Raw genomic sequence first — 19,865 nt, 5'->3', positions numbered from 1 at the left:
CGGGTCTGGTACACCAGGGGTAGTCCTCACACTCGGGTTCTCAGCCAATCCGGTCTGGTACACCAGGGGTAGTCCTCACACTCGGGTTCTCAGCCAATCGGGTCTGGTACACCAGGGGTAGTCCTCACACTCGGGTTCTCAGCCAATCCGGTCTGGTACACCAGGGGGGTAGTCCTCACACTCAGGTTCTCAGCCAATCCGGTCTGGTACACCAGGGGTAGTCCTCACACTCGGGTTCTCAGCCAATCGGGTCTGGTACACCAGGGGTAGTCCTCACACTCGGGTTCTCAGCCAATCCGGTCTGGTACACCAGGGGGGTAGTCCTCACACTCGGAATCTCAGCCAATCCGGTCTGGTACACCAGGGGTAGTCCTCACACTCGGGTTCTCAGCAAATCCGGTCTGGTACACCAGGGGTGGTCCTCACACTCGGGTTCTCAGCCAATCCGGTCTGGTACACCAGGGGTAGTCCTCACACTCGGGTTCTCAGCCAATCCGGTCTGGTACACCAGGGGGTAGTCCGACAGTCCAGGTCACAATGGGCAATCTCACAGATTTTGCTCTCGTTTCTCTCGCTCTTCATACCTCCCTTGTCTCTCACCTCCTCTGCCCCTTTGTGCAGGCTACTTCCTCCTTTATCCCCAAGCACTCTCTGGCTTAACGAGTCACAGTCTTGCCTCGTTGGGGCAGGAAGTCCATATAAGGCTTGGGTCTGAGCCAGCGACCTGCAAATTATCTCTCCTCAATTACCGCTCCCCTCACTTCTCCCTGCAGTCTGCCACAATATTTTCTTAAATGAGGCTTAATAAACTGCCAGACTGCCAGACAAGGCTCCGCTGATAGCCAGGTGTAGTGGTGGTAAGGATTCACTCCTTGGTGCTGAAAAGAAAGCTCTGCTGTTGGGACAGCTTTATGTGTAGGCCCAGTTTGTGGTCACTGTTTGTCATCGTTATAGTGCAATTCATGCATTGTTGTGTTGTGTGGTGGCTTTGCTGGCCCCACCAAGATTTATATGCTAAAATCGCCACTGTCTTGGATGACTGTCTTTCATATTTTATTCACCCAGTTCAATGTAACATTGATAGGTTTAGGCTACTACATGATTTTTCCCTATATCAATCATGAGGTTGCTGCAACCTAGCCTATGAACTAAAGTTTACAACGTAGGTGCACACAGGCCGAGATAAGTTTTTTAGGTGAGAGACAGTGACACGTTCAATACCGCCTTCCAGACTCTTGCCTGCATCTAGCTGGTTTAGGGTGTAATAATTAGCAGTTGCAAACAAGAGTTTCTATTGGATAAATTCAGGTATGTTTGTCTCCGATTTGTTCCATTTGAAACGTTTTTCAACAGAATCGGCAGAATGAATACACTCCTGATCACACAGAAACACAGTTGACTGTCATAATAGCCATAAACAAACAGCGTACAGTCATTAAACAGTTCAGCAGTTACCCACCGACGGGCCCCAGTGGCAATAAATTAGTAAACTCAAAGGCTTACCTAGTCATAGCCAGCTAGCTAACATAGCATTCCTCTGTTTGAGCCGGGTGTTTGAGTAGGCTAAACTAGCTAGCTACATTTGCTAGCTAAGCAAGTGAAAGTGAAAAGAAATGACTAAATATAGCTCTCTCTCTCTCTCTCTCTTGCTTCTCCTTCATTTTTGAGGAAATATATTTGTTGAAAACTGTTTAACTATTGTCTTTCTCTCTCTTTGAGTCAACTACTCACTACATGTTATGCATTGCAGTGCTAGCTAGCTGTAGCTTATGCCTTCAGTACTAGATTCATTATTTGATCTTTTGATTGGGTAGACAACATGTCAGCTCATGCTGCAATAGCTCTGATAGGTTGAGGACGTCCTCAAGAAGTTGTCATAATTACCGTGTAAGTCTATGAAAGGGGGTGAGAACCATGTGCCTCCTAGGTTTTGTATTGAAGTCAAGTGTACCCAGAGGAGGACAGAAGCTAGCTGTCCTCCGGCTACACCATGGTGCTACCCTACAGAGTGCTGTTCAGGTTATTGTAGGCCTTCATTGCAAAACAGTGTCTTTTAATCAATTATTTGTTGACCTGAATATATTTATAGTTTTCTCTAAAAATGATGTTTTAAATGTCTCACAATTTTTTATTTTTTATTCACTGAGGAGATGGTCTTCCCCTTCCTCCTCTGAGGAGCCTCCACTGATAGAATGTAATATGTTTATGTTACTAAAAAGTATCACAAATATAAATGAATAGAAAATTTAAGTTATTGATCAGTATCGCTGTACCTCTCCTCCCCTGCTCCTCTCCCCTCCTCCTCTCTCCTCCTTTTCCCCTCCTCTTCCCTCTCCTCCTCTCCTTCTCTCCTCCCCTGCTCCTCTCCCCTCCTCCTCTCCCCTCCTCCTCTCTCCTCCTCCTCCCCTGCTCCTCTCCCCTCCTCCTCTCTCCTCCTCTTCCCCTGCTCCTCTCCCCTCCTCCTCTCTCCTCCTCCTCCGCTGCTGCTCTCCCCTCCTCCTCTCTCCTCCTCTTCCCCTCCTCCTCTCCACTCCTCCTCTCTCCTCCTCCTCCCCTCCTCTCCACTCCTCCTCTCCCCTCCTCCTCTCTCCTCCTCCTCCCCTGCTCCTCTCCCCTCCTCCTCTCTCCTCCTCTTCTCCTCCTCTCCCCTCTCCTCCTCTCCTTCTCTCCTCCCCTGCTCCTCTCCCCTCCTCCTCTCCACTCCTCCTCTCTCCTCCTCCTCCCCTGCTCCTCTCCCCTCCTCCTCTCTCCTCCTCTTCCCCTCCTCTCCCCTCTCCTTGTCTCCTTCTCTCCTCCCCCTGCTCCTCTCCTCCTTCAATCTCCTCCTCCACTCTCTTCCTCCCCTCCCCTCTCCTCCCCCCTCCTCCCCTTCTCCCCCCCTCTTCCCCTCCCCTCTCCTCCTTTCCCCTCCTCCCCTCTCCTCTCCCCTCCTCTCCCTTCTTCCCCTCCCCTCTCCTCCTTTCCCCTCCTCCCCTCTCCTCTCCCCTCCTCTCCATTCTTCCCCATCCCCTCTCCCCCTCTCTTCCTCTCTTCTCCTCCTCTCTTCTTCTCACTAGATGTACTTCTGTTATGAATAATGGAGAAGCTACAGTACAGTGTATAGTGATTGCGTCGTATTGCAGCAGCACTTGTTTTCCCCAATGTTTCCTTTATCCTGATTTATCTCACTGGAAGCTACAGAATAGATGCAGCATCATGCGCTCTGTCTCTGTAGCAGCTTGGTCTGATTCAACGGTTTGGCAGAAATATGCAGACTGCCCTCTAAGAACTGACGTTCTCTCATAAGAGATATTGCAGTTTTGTTTGGCATAAGACAACTCAAAATGATCTACAAGGTTGTTCTTGTGAAGAAGACAGGAATATAATTGTGTAATACAGTATAAGGCACATTTATATTTTGGAATACATTTATTTAGACAGTCACGGTAATAATGTTGTTTTTCTTTCTTGGGATATCATACATGTTGTAAATATAATGTTTTCTTCCTTGGGATAAAAAATAATCCACAAAACTCTATAAACAGTGATACACAAAGTAAAAGGTCTGTATCAGAGATGATAAGAGTGATCGATTGGTTGCAAGTGTGTGTGTGTCTGTCTGTGTGTGTGTGTGTGTGTGTGTGTCTGTGTGTGTGTGTCTGTGTGCAGGTGTGTGTCTGTGTGCAGGAGTGTGTCTGTGCATGTGTGTGTGTGTGTGTGTGTGTGTGTGTGTGTGTGTGTGTGTCTGTCTGTGTGTGTGTGTGTGTCTGTGTGCAGGAGTGTGTCTGTGCATGTGTGTGTGTGTGTGTGTGTGTGTGTGTGTGTGTGTGTGTGTGTGTGTGTGTGTGTGTGTGTGTGTGTGTGTGTGTGTGTGTGTGTGTGTGTGTGTGTGTGTTTGCCTGGGGGATGTTGTGCTGTGTTGTCTAGCCATTAGAATCTAATATGAAGTGTGGAAGGATGATTGATTATAATTTTGAAACACCACCATCACATTCATCTAACTAATGAGACCTTCCAAAAGTCCACCGGATGCTGACTCCTGGGGCTGTGTCCCAAATCACACCCTATACCCTATATAGGCCCTGGTACAACGTGGTGCACTACATAGGTAATAGGGTTCCGTTTGGAACACAACCCAATTGTTACCTTTAATGGAGGTAACAATTGGCTCATATTAAAAATGATTAAAGTACATGCATAACTCCATAAAGCTGGATGGTATAGTGCAATATATGTATATTTCCATTAATAATATCAGTCAAGTTATACAGTGCTTTCATACCATTGACTTAATACACATTTTGCTGTGTTACAGTCGGAATTCAAAATGGATTAAATATATTTATTTTCTCACACCTCCACACACAATACCCCATAATGACAAAGTGAAAAGATATTTGTAGAAATTTTAGCAAATGTATTGAAAAGGAAATGCAGAAATATCTAATTTACACAAGTATTCACACCCCTTTTGAAGAAGCACCTTTGGCGGCAATTACAGTTGTGTTATATTTCAGTCTCCTGTGATGTATAGAAAGTGTAATACTGAGACGCAAGCTCAACATTGTATACATTTCAGGTGGTACAGGTGTCTTCTTTTTGTATGCCCATAACCATGTGTGTGAGGTGTATACTTTTATTTCAAAGATTTATTTAAGACTACTGTCACGAATATTACCGAAGGTGACTCCCCTTCTTGTTCGGGTGGCGCTCGGCGGTCGTCGTCGCCGGTCTACTAGCTGCCACCGATCCTTTGTTCTGTGTTCGCTTGGTTTTGTCTAATTGGTTTCACCTGTTCCTTGTTTGGTTGTTAGGTTGGAGTTATTTAGGTTCGTTCAGCCCGCTTCTGTTTGTGCGGGCTTGTTCTCCTGTATGTGTTAGAGTGGTTAGTGTTTTCATTTGGGTTTCTCGCTGTCCTTGTATTTACACGATAGGGTACTTTTGTTCTGTAGTTATACCTGGTTTGGTATACTATTTTGTTCCTGTGATTATTTTTGGACATTAAAGCGTGTTTTTCCCGCATCCTTTGCTCTCTGCGCCTGACTCCACACCTATTCACTCATTGAGCGTTACAACTACCAAGAAACACACTGTGACCCTGATTTAGCCCACTGCAGGAAAAGTTAGATTGTGAGCTTCGATGGGATTCAAGTCTGAGCTTTGGCTGGACTACTCAACGACGTTCACATTCTTGTTCCTAAGCCATTCCAACATTGTTTTGGCTGTATGCTTGGGGTCATTGTCCTGTTGGAACGTAAATCTTCGCCCCCAGTCTAAGGTCGTTTTCACTCTGAAGCAGGTTCTCATCAAGGATTTGCCTGTATTTGTCTACATTCATTGTTCCCTCTGGCATTTACCAAATCAAATCAAATTTATTTATATAGCCCTTCGTACATCAGCTGATATCTCAAAGTGCTGTAAAGAAACCCAGCCTAAAACCCCAAACAGCAAGCAATGCAGGTGTAGAAGCACGGTGGCTAGGAAAAACTCCCTAGAAAGGCAAAAACCTAGGAAGAAACCTAGAGAGGAACCAGGCTATGAGGGGTGGCCAGTCCTCTTCTGGCTGTGCCGGGTGGAGATCAGTGGTTGTAGAGGGTGCAACAGGACAGCACCTCAAGAGTAAAAATGAACCATTTAGGTTTCCATAGCCGAAGGCAGAACAGTTGAAACTGGAACAGCGGCAAGGCCAGGTGGACTGGGGACAGCAAGTAGTCATCATGCCAGGTAGTCCTGACGCATGGTCCTAGGGCTCAGGTCCTCCGAGAGAGAGAAAGAGAGAATTAGAGAGAGCATACTTAAATTCACACAGGACACCGGATAAGACTCCTATTCGGAGTCAGTGTCACTGTGAAAGAAAATGTTCAGTTAGAGTAGTTTCAGATATGAGCCCTGTATCAACAGGTATAATAAACAGATATATAGAGAGTACAGGGAACATAAGGTTGAATATACAGACCTGCTAGATCTACTGTCTCATTTATATTATGACAGACCAGCTAGATCTACTGTCTATTTTATATTATAACATTTCAGCTAGATCTACTGTCTCTATTATATTACAACAGACCAGCTGTATTTACTTTCTCCATTTCACTTTAGCAATTGATGTGGTCCTGCCCTCCCCTCAACAGCATCAAATAGGCTATTTCATGTGGGGGTGGGGTGGGGCGGCAGACACACGCATCTCACATTTCATGACATTACATGTTTATATATTGCTTCTAAATTTAAAAAAAAAATCACAAATAATATTTTATATTATTAATTTCAAACAAGGGCATTAGCATGATAAGAACTTACCAGTCCAAAACGATGTCCTCTCCCGTTCAAAAAATATTCCTCCACAATCGCTAAATGAAGCGTCCTACAACAATCTCTGTCTCACCAATCCCAATCAATTTATTCTAAAATTGTGTGTTCATCTGTATATCTAGACTTAGATTGAGCTTTCCCTGACTTACTCGTCATAATGATTGATATATAAACAGCTGAATCTGCGTATTCACCAAACACTGCAGTGCGTAATATGCGTAGCTTCTTCCGGTATGAAACTTCAATAGCGAATTACTCACTTTACGCTGAAGCTTACTACATGGGTTGGTCTTGCAACATATAAACATGGCGTATTGCCGTTTAGCTCAGCTCATTGGCTATCTACCCAGCTAGATTTAAAGACGATCAGAACTTTTAAAGTTTCTTCAAGTGCAGTCGCAAAAACCATCAAGCAATATGATGAAACTGGCTCTCATGAGGACCACCACAGGAAAGGAAGAAATGCATTCCAGGTGACTACCTCATGAAGCTGGTTGAGATAATGCCAAGAGTGTACAAAGCTATCATGAAGGCAAAGGGTGGTTAATCTCAAATCTAAAATATATTTAGATTTGTTTAGCACTTTTTTTGGTTACTACATGATTCCATGTATTTCATAGTTTTGATGTCTTCACTCTTATTCTACATAAAAATAAAGTAAAACCCGGGAATGAGTAGCTGTGTCCATACTTTTGACTGGTAAATGAGGTATTTCTGTATTTAATTTTCAATACATTTGCTAAAATGTCAAAAAACATGTTTTCACTTTGCCATTATGGGGTATTGTGTGTAGATGGGTGCGAAAAATATTCAAGCTGTAACAACAAAATGTCAAGGGGTCTGGATAGAGTACTGTCTGAAGGCACTGTTACTCTATACTGGGGGTAATGTTCAGATTACACATACCGTTCAATATACCTTAAATGTTCATACACATTTAGATGTATATTATGTTGCTGTTATACTGTATGTCAGTGTGGGTGAAACGATATTGATGTCCTTGTCCTGGTGAGTCTGACTAACAGATAAAGACAGACATATACAGTTGCAGTCAGAAGTTTACATACACTTAGATTGGAGTCATTAAAACTCGTTTTTCAACCACTCCACAAATTTCTTGTTAACAAAACTATAGTTTTGGCAAGTCGGTTAGGACATCTACTCTGTGCACGACACAAGTCATTTTTCCAACAATTGTTTACTGTCTCACTGTACCACAATTCCAGTGGGTCAGAAGTTCACATACACTAAGTTGACTGTGCCTTTAAACAGCTTGGAAAATTCCAGAAAAGGATGTCATGGTTGTAGAAGCTTCTGAAAGGCTAATTGACATCATTTGAGTCAATTGGAGGTGTATCTGTGGATGCATTTCAAGGCCTACCTTCAAACACAGTGCCTCTTTGCTTGACATCATGGGAAAATTAAAAGAAATCAGCCAAGACCTCAGAAAAACAATTGTAGACCTCCACAAATCTGGTTCATCCTTGGGAGCAATTTCCAAACGCCTGAAGGTATCACGTTCATCTGTACAAACAATAGTACCCAAGTATAAACACCATGGAACCACGCAGCTGTCATACCGCTCAGGAAGGAGACACGTTCTGTTTCCTAGAGATGAACGTACTTTGGTGCGAAAAGTGCAAATCAATCCAGCAAAGGACCCTGTGAAGATGTTGGAGGAAACAGGTACAAAAGTATCTATATCCACAGTAAAACGAGTCCTATATCAACATAACCTGAAAGGCCGCTCAGCAAGGAAGAAACCACTGCTCCAAAACCGTCATATAAAAGCCAGACTGCGGTTTGCAACTGCACGTGGGGACAAAGATCATACTTTTAGGAGAAATGTCCTCTGGTCTGATGAAATAAAAATAGAACTGTTTGACCATTGTTATGTTTGGAGGAAAAAGGGGGAGGCTTGCAAGCCGAAGAACAACATCCCAACCTTGATGCACGGGGGTGGCAGCATCATGTTGTGGGGGTGCTTTGCTGCAGGAGGGACTGGTGCACTTCACAAAATAGATGGCATCATGAGGCAGGAAAATGATGTGGATATATTGAAGCAACATCTCAAGACATCAGTCAGGAAGTTAAAGCTTGGTCGCAAATGGGTCTTCCAAATGGACAATGACCCCAAGCATACTTACAAAGTTGTGACAAAATGGCATAAGGACAACAAAGTCAAGGTATTGAGTGGCCATCACAAAGACCTGACCTCAATCCTATAGAAAATGTCTGGGCAGAACTGAAAATGCATGTGCGAGCAAGAAGGCCTACAAACCTGACTCAGTTACACCAGCTCTGTCAGGAGGAATGGGCCAAAATTCACCAAACTTATTGTGGGAGGCTTGTGGAAGGCTATCCGAAACATTTGACCCAAGTTAAACAATTTAAAGGCAATTCTACCAAATACTTATTGAGTGTATGTAAACTTCTGACCCACTGGGAATGTGATGAAAGAAATTAAAGCTGAAAAAAATCCTTCTCTCTACTATTATTCTGTCATTTCACATTCTTAAAATAAAGTGGTGATCCTAACTAACCTAAGACAGGGAATTTTTACTATGGTTGAATGTCAGGAATTGTGAAAAACAGAGTTTAAATGTATTTGGCATGTATGTTAACTTCCGACTTCAACTGTATTAGCAACTGTTTTTCTACAGAGACGAACCATTGATTGACAAGAGAAATAAAGACCAATTAACACAGAGCACAGAGAATAGGGTTTATTACTTTTAATCAATTCAGCTAGCTACAAAATGTTCCACGACTTCACAAACTGACAGGATACAGAGGGAGTTTGAATATCACATGCGTTTTGAGGACATCAATCTCACAGTTGAATCTATTGTGTCATTCAGAGAAGGTATTTCTTCATCATATTATTCTAACTACTCAACATCTTGGTGATTTGGTGTGCATAGCTCTAAAAGTACAGAAGCAAACAAAACTTTTGTATGTCATTTTTTGTTTCAAAACAATATTATTATTATGATATTCATTTTATTAAGTTATCATTATTATTTGACCAATAACAAACCACACGGGGAGATTAAACTAACAGGATACAGTCTTCTTATAAAAGTAAGGTCTCTCAGAAATACGTGTCTTTGCTTTACATTGCAAACAATGTGTAATTTGTTCATTTTTTCAGAGCATCCAAAATCTATGATACAACACACAACCAGTAGCTCACCCTTCAGCACGTATTCCATATCTTCACTGAACTGCATATTCATTTAAAAAACACATCATTTTTTGCGGTTACAGCCACATCCTCATTCTTCCATCATCATGTCTTCACGTTAAGATCATTTTGCATTATTTTACAACGATGGTCACAGTCTGTAAATATATTTTGACAGGAATAGTGGCACTATTGCAAACTTGCAGGAGAGTATGGAACGTTCAACTGTGTCCTAATACTGAGCATGCTTTTGTCAACTTTGCTACTGCCATGTTATTGTTTTTATATATTTTTAAGACAGGTTTTATGTATATGACTCTAAAATCTACCATTTGTCATGCAGAACGCACAATTCACATCACTTGGAATGCAATGTCTATTACAGCAAATCTAGTTGCACATTGTCTAAACAGTAACTCATGATAATTGCGGTGAGGGAAAGGAACCAAAGACAGTGATTGTACGTAAGTGCTTTTTGAATTTACTATCGTTTGTTATCATCTTATTTGTTTCCTCTTCTTCATTCGTCATGACAACATCAAAATAAGGAGCATGACAGCAGCTGATGGAATGACACAGTTTTACTAAGACAATACTGATATACTGAAAAGGAAAAACAGCTTGTATAGCATTCCTATTATACTTGTTATCCAGCAGTGTACCTTTATACATATATATGATATATATATAATATATACATCATATATATATATATACATATTTGATAAAGAGAATAAAAACTTCACAAGTGAGCTAGAGCCATCGAGTCAGCACTATATACAACCTTTGGAAAGAATGATACGGAGTATAAGAAATACTTTTGTTTACGAGGACAATCATTGAAAAAGCGAGACAGACAATACACATAACAACATTTACAATGGGGGGAGGTGATATGTGCATGTGTGCAAACCTAGAAGGTAAATACCATGATAAAAGCATGTTTGCGCCTTGTGACAAACTGCGCTTGCGGGAGAAGCAACGTGCTCCGGGAGCTTAGCCACTGCCCAGCATCTTTGTGGCCCGCTGGTTGGCTTCATCAATCCTGGTCTTGTTGGAATCAGCCTGTACAAAGAAAGGGGAGAAAGAGAGAGCGAGAGAGAGAGGAACATTAGTTATTTGTGGTTCTGTTTTGCAGATAATAACATTTTGACATGTGAGGCTAATGACTCTTGTTTGTCATGTGAAGTAAAGATATTCGGACAACAACTCTAAATAATAGCAGATAGACAATAGAGGACCAATAGAGGACCAATAAAGGATCAATAGAGGATCAATAGAGGATCAATAGAGGATCAATGGAGGATCAATAGAGGATCAATAGAGGATCAATAGAGGAACAATGGAGGATCAATAGAGGATCAATAGAGGACAATAAAGGATCAATGGAGAATCAATAGAGGATCAATAGAGGATCAATAGAGGACCAATAGAGGACCAATAGAGGACCAATAAAGGATCAATAGAGGACCAATAGAGGACCAATAGAGGACCAATAGAGGATCAATAGAGGACCAATAGAGGACCAGCAGAGGACCAATAGAGGACCAATAGAGGATCAATAGAGGACCAATAGAAGATCAATAGAGGACCAATAGAGGACCAATAGAGGATCAATAGAGGATCAATAGAGGATCAATAGAGGACCAATAGAGGATCAATAGAGGACCAATAGAGGATCAATAGAGGACCAATAGAGGGTCAAAAGAGGACCAATAGAGGACCAATAGAGGATCAATAGAGGACCAATAGAGGATCAATAGAAGATCAATAGAGGACCAATAGAGGACCAATAGAGGATCAATAGAGGACCAATAGAGGACCAATAGAGGATCAAAAGAGGACCAATAGAGGACCAGCAGAGGACCAATAGAGGATCAATAGAGGACCAATAGAGGACCAGCAGAGGACCAATAGAGGACCAATAGAGGATCAATAGAGGACCAATAGAAGATCAATAGAGGACCAATAGAGGACCAATAGAGGATCAATAGAGGATCAATAGAGGATCAATAGAGGACCAATAGAGGATCAATAGAGGACCAATAGAGGATCAATAGAGGACCAATAGAGGGTCAAAAGAGGACCAATAGAGGACCAATAGAGGATCAATAGAGGACCAATAGAGGATCAATAGAAGATCAATAGAGGACCAATAGAGGACCAATAGAGGATCAATAGAGGACCAATAGAGGACCAATAGAGGATCAAAAGAGGACCAATAGAGGACCAGCAGAGGACCACCAGCAGTACCTTCTCCATGATCCTGTCGATCTGGCGATTCTGGGTGTCGATCTCGTTGCCCATATCCAGGGCCATGTGGCGCAGGTTACCGATGATGCCTCCCACCTGCTCCAGGTTCTCATCCATCTCATTTTCCCTGGCATCATCCGTTACCCTGTGGAAGAAACACACACCTGGTCAAGGAACTGAATTGAAGCTCATACACACACACACACATGCACATGCACACACACACACACACGTACACGCAGACGCACACGCACACACACATATTGGTTTAACAATAGAGTTTATAAAGGTAGTGTCCCATCCTGTCCTGTACATAATTCACCTTTGATTTCTCCTGCTCCTGAGAACCTGAGAACCCCAGCCTCCTGCCCAAACAGCTGGCTAAACAACACCCTGTTTACCCTCAACAAAATGTTCTACACTACCCCCATCATACCAGCAGATGGTAACTACTGCTCACAACCCCTATCGTCCTTACACACACCTTTAAAGCTTCATATGGAAATCGTTCAGGACCTCCACCTCTATCTGTTTACCCCCCCTCTCCCTATCGCCATACCTGTAGACATTCTTTCTCCCATCACACTGCCCTTTCCCTACAGCTCCCCAACTCTATATAACAGGATATCCCTGGTCCCTACAGCTCCCCAACTCTATATAACAGGATATCCCTGGTCCCTACAGCTCCCACAACTCTATATAACAGGATATCCCTGGTCCCTACAGCTCCCCAACTCTATATAACAGGATATCCCAGGTCCCTACAGCTCCCCAACTCTATATAACAGGATATCACTGGTCCCTACAGCTCCCCAACTCTATATATCAGGATATCCCTGGTCCCTACAGCTCCCACAACTCTATATAACAGGATATCCCTGGTCCCTACAGCTCCCACAACTCTATATAACAGGATATCACTGGTCCCTACAGCTCCCACAACTCTATATAACAGGATATCACTGGTCCCTACAGCTCCCACAATTATACATAACAGGATATCACTGGTCTCTACAGCTCCCACAATTATAAATAACAGGATATCCCTGGTCCCTACAGCTCCCACAATTATAAATAACAGGATATCACTGGTCCCTACATCAACAACCCACCGGTTCCTCCACATCACCCCCCCACCACCCCACAACCACAACCCCTCCCTCACCTGCGGATGAATCCTCCACTGATGGCCATCTGTTCGCGTTCGTCCACCACGCGGGCAGGCTGGCTGGCCACCACTCCATCCTGGTTGTTCCCCCAAGCCTTGCTGCCTCCACTCTTCATCCTGCGGTGGACCGAGGAAGAGGAGGGTGAGGCTTAACCACTGCTAGGTATCATCTATCAGGTGTAACTGTAGCATCATGCATCGATCCGTCACATAGAAATATGAGAAACAGGTAAAAAGACTAGAGACTAACCAAGCAAAGCAGAGAGAGCAGGCATGGGTTTGGTCATTCCATCATTCTCTAATTTTATCATCATTAGTGTGACGCGATGTTATATCTCCTAGGTATATAACATACTGTACTGTATATTAAGAAATATTTAGTATGCTGAGACACATGCCTTTTCCCAGCTGAAAGATGTGACATTAGTATTTACATGCATTTTGTAAACAACAGTTAGGATTACTCACTTTGTGCCACCCTCCCCCACCCGCCCCAAAGCATTCCTTCATATTGAAATGTCCCCCCAGCCGCCCCCCTCACAATGGTATATCCCAGGTTGCATCTGAAATGGCACCCTATTCCCTACACACATCCAGCCCTGGGAATAGGGTGCCATCTGAGACACAGCCTCAGTGTGATTCTACGTGACACAGAACAGAGACACAAGGCTTTGGCAGACAGACAACACGGAGAAACAGGACCGCCACATCGTTGGGGACAGGTGTGAAGAACTGCAAAAGAAAACAAACTGGAGGAACGTAACAGAATGTAACACTGTAGAGTATGCTTCTTTTTCAACATCAAGTGTCTTGTTCAGGTTGTAAATCTATCTAGTAATGAAGGAAACCACATAGACGTAAGGTTGATCAGTAAAAGTTATCCGTCTCAGTCAGAAGATGAGATCTTTGACAAAACGTAGGCTTCCTCGATTTCGGTTTCGCGACTCGGTACCAGTGCCACCTGTATATAGACTCATTATTGTTATTTTATTGTTACTCTTTAAAAAAAATGTTTTTTACATTTTATTTAGTAAATATTTTTCTTAATTAAAAGTGCATTTTTGGTTAAGGGCTTGTAAGTAGCATTTGACTGTAAGGTCTACTACACCTGTTGTATTCAGAGCATGTGACAAATACAATTGGATTTGATTTTGATTTTGATTCAGGGAATAAATATTATTTATGCAATACCTTTTAGCACCTCGAGTGTGAGAAATGTGCTTTATAAATATATAAATTCATTATTATTCATTGTTATATAGCAGTGGATCTAACAAATACTGTGAGGTAAACAAGATGAACTGAAGACTAATTATATATCTGTATCTAGATTCTCTATGTACTCTGTCTGACAGAGATCTAACCATGACAAGTGGCTATGGAGGCCCTGGGTGAGTCTTTGCTTCAGGCTCCGTTTAATGAGTCTATTAGTACACTGCAGTTGTTAAGATCGTAACAATCATCACAAAATATCTGTCTGTGTGAAATGTATGATATACTGTATCTAGTAGGCAATTATTTAAAATGTTCTCTGCTTCATAACATTCAACATGGAGCATGAGAGAACCCTGAGCTATCATTTTTATATTTACCTGTGTTTTTCTTTTCATTTCTATCCCTAAAACCATGTCTGTCTGTCCTCAGTCTGAAACCAAATAGCTTAATTGATTTAATGCTTTCTGTAACCTTTCAGAATGGGGAAGGTAGATATTTCCTTTCTATAACCCTGGAGAGTGGGGATGGTAGATATTTCCTTTCTATAACCCTGGAGGGTGGGGACGGTAGATATTTCCTTTCTGTAACCTTTCAGAGTGGGGACGGTAGATATTTCCTTTCTATAACCCTGGAGAGTGGGGAAGGTAGATATTTCCTTTCTGTAACCTTTCAGAGTGGGGACGGTAGATATTTCCTTTCTGTAACCTTTCAGAGTGGGGACGGTAGATATTTCCTTTCTGTAACCTTTCAGAGTGGGGACGGTAGATATTTCATTTCTATAACCTTTCAGAGTGGGGACGGTAGATACTTCCTTTCTATAACCTTTCAGAGTGGGGACAGTAGATATTTCCTTTCTGTAACCTTTCAGAGTGGGGACGGTAGATATTTCCTTTCTGTAACCTTTCAGAGTGGGGACGGTAGATTTTCCTTTCTGTAACCTTTCAGAGTGGGGACGGTAGATATTTCCTTTCTGTAACCTTTCAGAGTGGGGATGGTAGATATTTCATTTCTATAACCTTTCAGAGTGGGGACGGTAGATATTTCCTTTCTATAACCCTGGAGAGTGGGGACAGTAGATATTTAATTTCTATAACCCTGGAGAGTGGGGACGGTAGATATTTCCTTTCTATAACCTTTCAGAGTGGTGACGGTAGATATTTCCTTTCTGTAACCTTTCAGAGTGGGGACGGTAGATATTTCCTTTCTATAACCCTGGAGAGTGGGGACGGTAGATATTTCATTTCTATAACCTTTCAGAGTGGGGACGGTAGATATTTCCTTTCTATAACCGTGGAGAGTGGGGACGGTAGATATTTCCTTTCTGTAACCTTTCAGAGTGGGGACGGTAGATATTTCCACTCTGTAACCCTGGAGAGTGGGGACGGTAGATATTTCCTTTCTGTAACCTTTCAGAGTGGGGAAGGTAGATATTTCATTCCTATAACCCTGGAGGGTGGGGATGGTAGATATTTCCTTTCTGTAACCTTTCAGAGTTGGGGAAGGTAGATATTTCCTTTCTATAACCTTTCAGAGTGGGGACAGTAGATATTTCCTTTCTATAACCTTTCAGAGTGGGGACGGTAGATATTTCCTTTCTATAACCCTGGACAATGGGGACGGTAGATATTTCCACTCTGTAACCCTGGAGAGTGGGGACGGTAGATATTTCCTTTCTATAACCTTTCAGAGTGGGGACGGTAGATATTTCCTTTCTGTAACCTTTCAGAGTGGGGACGGTAGATATTTCCTTTCTGTAACCTTTCAGAGTGGGGACGGTAGATATTTCCTTTCTGTAACCTTTCAGAGTGGGGACAATAGATATTTCCTTTCTGTAACCTTTCAGAGTGGGGACGGTAGATATTTCCTTTCTGTAACCTTTCAGAGTGGGGACGGTAGATACTTCCTTTCTGTAACCTTTCAGAGTGGGGACGGTAGATATTTCCTTTCTGTAACCTTTCAGAGTGGGGACGGTAGATATTTCCTTTCTATAACCCTGGAGAGTGGGGAAGGTAGATATTTAATTTCTATAACCTTTCAGAGTGGGGACAGTAGATATTTAATTTCTATAACCCTGGAGAGTGGGGACGGTAGATATTTCCTTTCTGTAACCCTGGAGAGTGGGGACGGTAGATATTTCCTTTCTGTAAGCTTTCAGAGTGGGGACGGTAGTTATTTCCTTTCTATAACCCTGGAGAGTTGGGGAAGGTAGATATTTCCTTTCTATAACCTTTCAGAGTGGGGACAGTAGATATTTCCTTTCTGTAACCTTTCAGAGTGGGGACGGTAGATATTTCCTTTCTGTAACCTTTCAGAGTGGGGACGGTAGATATTTCCTTTCTGTAACCTTTCAGAGTGGGGACGGTAGATATTTCCTTTCTATAACCTTTCAGAGTGGGGACGGTAGATATTTCCTTTCTATAACCTTTCAGAGTGGGGACGGTAGATATTTCCTTTCTGTAACCTTTCAGAGTGGGGACGGTAGATATTTCCTTTCTATAACCTTTCAGAGTGGGGACGGTAGATATTTCCTTTCTATAACCTTTCAGAGTGGGGACGGTAGATATTTCCTTTCTATAACCTTTCAGAGTGGGGACGGTAGATATTTCCTTTCTGTAACCTTTCAGAGTGGGGACAGTAGATATTTCCTTTCTATAACCTTTCAAAGTGGGGACGGTAGATATTTCCTTTCTGTAACCTTTCAGAGTGGGGACGGTAGATATTTCCTTTCTGTAACCTTTCAGAGTGGGGACGGTAGATATTTCCTTTCTGTAACCTTTCAGAGTGGGGACGGTAGATATTTCCTTTCTGTAACCTTTCAGAGTGGGGACAGTAGATATTTCCTTTCTGTAACCTTTCAGAGTGGGGATGGTAGATATTTCCTTTCTGTAACCTTTCAGAGTGGGGACGGTAGATATTTCCTTTCTGTAACCTTTCAGAGTGGGGAAGGTAGATATTTCCTTTCTGTAACCTTTCAGAGTGGGGACGGTAGATATTTCCTTTCTGTAAGCTTTCAGAGTGGGGACAGTAGATATTTCCTTTCTGTAACCTTTCAGAGTGGGGACGGTAGATATTTCCTTTCTGTAACCTTTCAGAGTGGGGACGGTAGATATTTCCTTTCTGTAACCTTTCAGAGTGGGGAAGGTAGATATTTCCCCTCTATAAGCCTGGAGGGTGGGGACGGTAGATATTTCCTTTCTGTAACCTTTCAGAGTGGGGAAGGTAGATATTTCCTTTCTATAACCTTTCAGAGTGGGGACGGTAGATATTTCCTTTCTATAACCTTTCAGAGTGGGGACGGTATATATTTCCTTTCTATAACCTTTCAGAGTGGGGACGGTAGATATTTCCTTTCTATAACCTTTCAGAGTGGGGACAGTAGATATTTCCCCTCTATAACCCTGGAGAGTGGGGACGGTAGATATTTCCTTTCTGTAACCTTTCAGAGTGGGGACAGTAGATATTTCCTTTCTATAACCTTTCAGAGTGGGGACGGTAGATATTTCCTTTCTGTAACCTTTCAGAGTGGGGACGGTAGATATTTTCTTTCTATAACCCTGGAGGGTGGGGACGGTATATATTTCCTTTCTATAACCCTGGAGGGTGGGGATGGTAGATATTTCCTTTCTATAACCCTGGAGAGTAGGGACGGTAGATATTTCCCTTCTATAACCCTGGAGAGTGGGGACGGTAGATATTTCCCTTCTATAACCCTGGAGGGTGGGGATGGTAGATATTTCATTTCTATAACCTTTCAGAGTGGGGACGGTAGATATTTCCATTCTGTAACCTTTCAGAGTGGGGATGGTAGATATTTCCATTCTGTAACCTTTCAGAGTGGGGATGGTAGATATTTCCTTTCTGTAACCCTGGAGAGTGGGGACAGTAGATATTTCATTTCTATAACCTTTCAGAGTGGGGACGGTAGATATTTCCATTCTGTAACCTTTCAGAGTGGTGACGGTAGATATTTCCTTTCTGTAACCTTTCAGAGTGGGGACGGTAGATATTTCCTTTCTATAACCCTGGAGAGTGGGGACGGTAGATATTTCATTTCTATAACCTTTCAGAGTGGGGACGGTAGATATTTCCTTTCTATAACCCTGGAGAGTGGGGACGGTAGATATTTCCTTTCTGTAACCTTTCAGAGTGGGGACGGTAGATATTTCCACTCTGTAACCCTGGAGAGTGGGGACGGTAGATATTTCCTTTCTGTAACCTTTCAGAGTGGGGAAGGTAGATATTTCATTCCTATAACCCTGGAGGGTGGGGACGGTAGATATTTCCTTTCTGTAACCTTTCAGAGTTGGGGAAGGTAGATATTTCCTTTCTATAACCTTTCAGAGTGGGGACAGTAGATATTTCCTTTCTATAACCTTTCAGAGTGGGGAGGGTAGATATTTCCTTTCTATAACCCTGGAGAATGGGGACGGTAGATATTTCCACTCTGTAACCCTGGAGAGTGGGGACGGTAGATATTTCCTTTCTATAACCTTTCAGAGTGGGGACGGTAGATATTTCCTTTCTGTAACCTTTCAGAGTGGGGACGGTAGATATTTCCTTTCTGTAACCTTTCAGAGTGGGGACGGTAGATATTTCCTTTCTGTAACCTTTCAGAGTGGGGACAATAGATATTTCCTTTCTGTAACCTTTCAGAGTGGGGACGGTAGATATTTCCTTTCTGTAACCTTTCAGAGTGGGGACGGTAGATATTTCCTTTCTGTAACATTCAGAGTGGGGACGGTAGATATTTCCTTTCTGTAACCTTTCAGAGTGGGGACGGTAGATATTTCTTTTCTATAACCCTGGAGAGTGGGGAAGGTAGATATTTAATTTCTATAACCTTTCAGAGTGGGGACAGTAGATATTTCATTTCTATAACCCTGGAGAGTGGGGACGATAGATATTTCCTTTCTGTAACCCTGGAGAGTGGGGACGGTAGATATTTCCTTTCTGTAAGCTTTCAGAGTGGGGACGGTAGATATTTCCTTTCTATAACCCTGGAGAGTTGGGGAAGGTAGATATTTCCTTTCTATAACCTTTCAGAGTGGGGACAGTAGATATTTCCTTTCTGTAACCTTTCAGAGTGGGGACGGTAGATATTTCCTTTCTGTAACCTTTCAGAGTGGGGACGGTAGATATTTCCTTTCTGTAACCTTTCAGACTGGGGACGGTAGATATTTCCTTTCTATAACCTTTCAGAGTGGGGACGGTAGATATTTCCTTTCTGTAACCTTTCAGAGTGGGGACAGTAGATATTTCCTTTCTGTAACCTTTCAGAGTGGGGACGGTAGATATTTCCTTTCTATAACCTTTCAGAGTGGGGACGGTAGATATTTCCTTTCTATAACCTTTCAGAGTGGGGACGGTAGATATTTCCTTTCTGTAACCTTTCAGAGTGGGGACAGTAGATATTTCCTTTCTATAACCTTTCAGAGTGGGGACGGTAGATATTTCCTTTCTATAACCTTTCAGAGTGGGGACGGTAGATATTTCCTTTCTGTAACCTTTCAGAGTGGGGACGGTAGATATTTCCTTTCTGTAACCTTTCAGAGTGGGGACGGTAGATATTTCCTTTCTGTAACCTTTCAGAGTGGGGACAGTAGATATTTCCTTTCTGTAACCTTTCAGAGTGGGGATGGTAGATATTTCCTTTCTGTAACCTTTCAGAGTGGGGACGGTAGATATTTCCTTTCTGTAACCTTTCAGAGTGGGGACAGTAGATATTTCCTTTCTGTAAGCTTTCAGAGTGGG

At 42.6% G+C, this 19,865-nt stretch overlaps 1 protein-coding gene across 1 annotated transcript in view; it reads right to left on the bottom strand.

Annotated features, from left to right (window-relative positions):
- Window positions 1-9,002: 9,002 nt before the first annotated feature.
- The window catches only part of LOC139407321 (synaptosomal-associated protein 25-A-like), a 39,177-nt gene continuing 28,314 nt past the window's right edge, over window positions 9,003-19,865 (bottom strand). The window contains exons 6-8 of the mRNA XM_071151007.1: window positions 12,897-13,016; window positions 11,732-11,876; window positions 9,003-10,543 (exon numbers count right to left, since the gene is read on the bottom strand). Coding sequence (XP_071007108.1) covers window positions 10,475-10,543; window positions 11,732-11,876; window positions 12,897-13,016 — 334 coding nt within the window. The 3' untranslated portion in view covers window positions 9,003-10,474. The remainder of the gene's footprint in view (window positions 10,544-11,731; window positions 11,877-12,896; window positions 13,017-19,865) is intronic.

This window comes from Oncorhynchus clarkii, chromosome 4 (genome assembly GCF_045791955.1).
Source record: "Oncorhynchus clarkii lewisi isolate Uvic-CL-2024 chromosome 4, UVic_Ocla_1.0, whole genome shotgun sequence".
NCBI lineage: Eukaryota > Metazoa > Chordata > Actinopteri > Salmoniformes > Salmonidae > Oncorhynchus > Oncorhynchus clarkii.
Note: the sequence above shows the minus strand (reverse complement) of the source record. Positions and strands in the feature narration are given on the sequence as shown.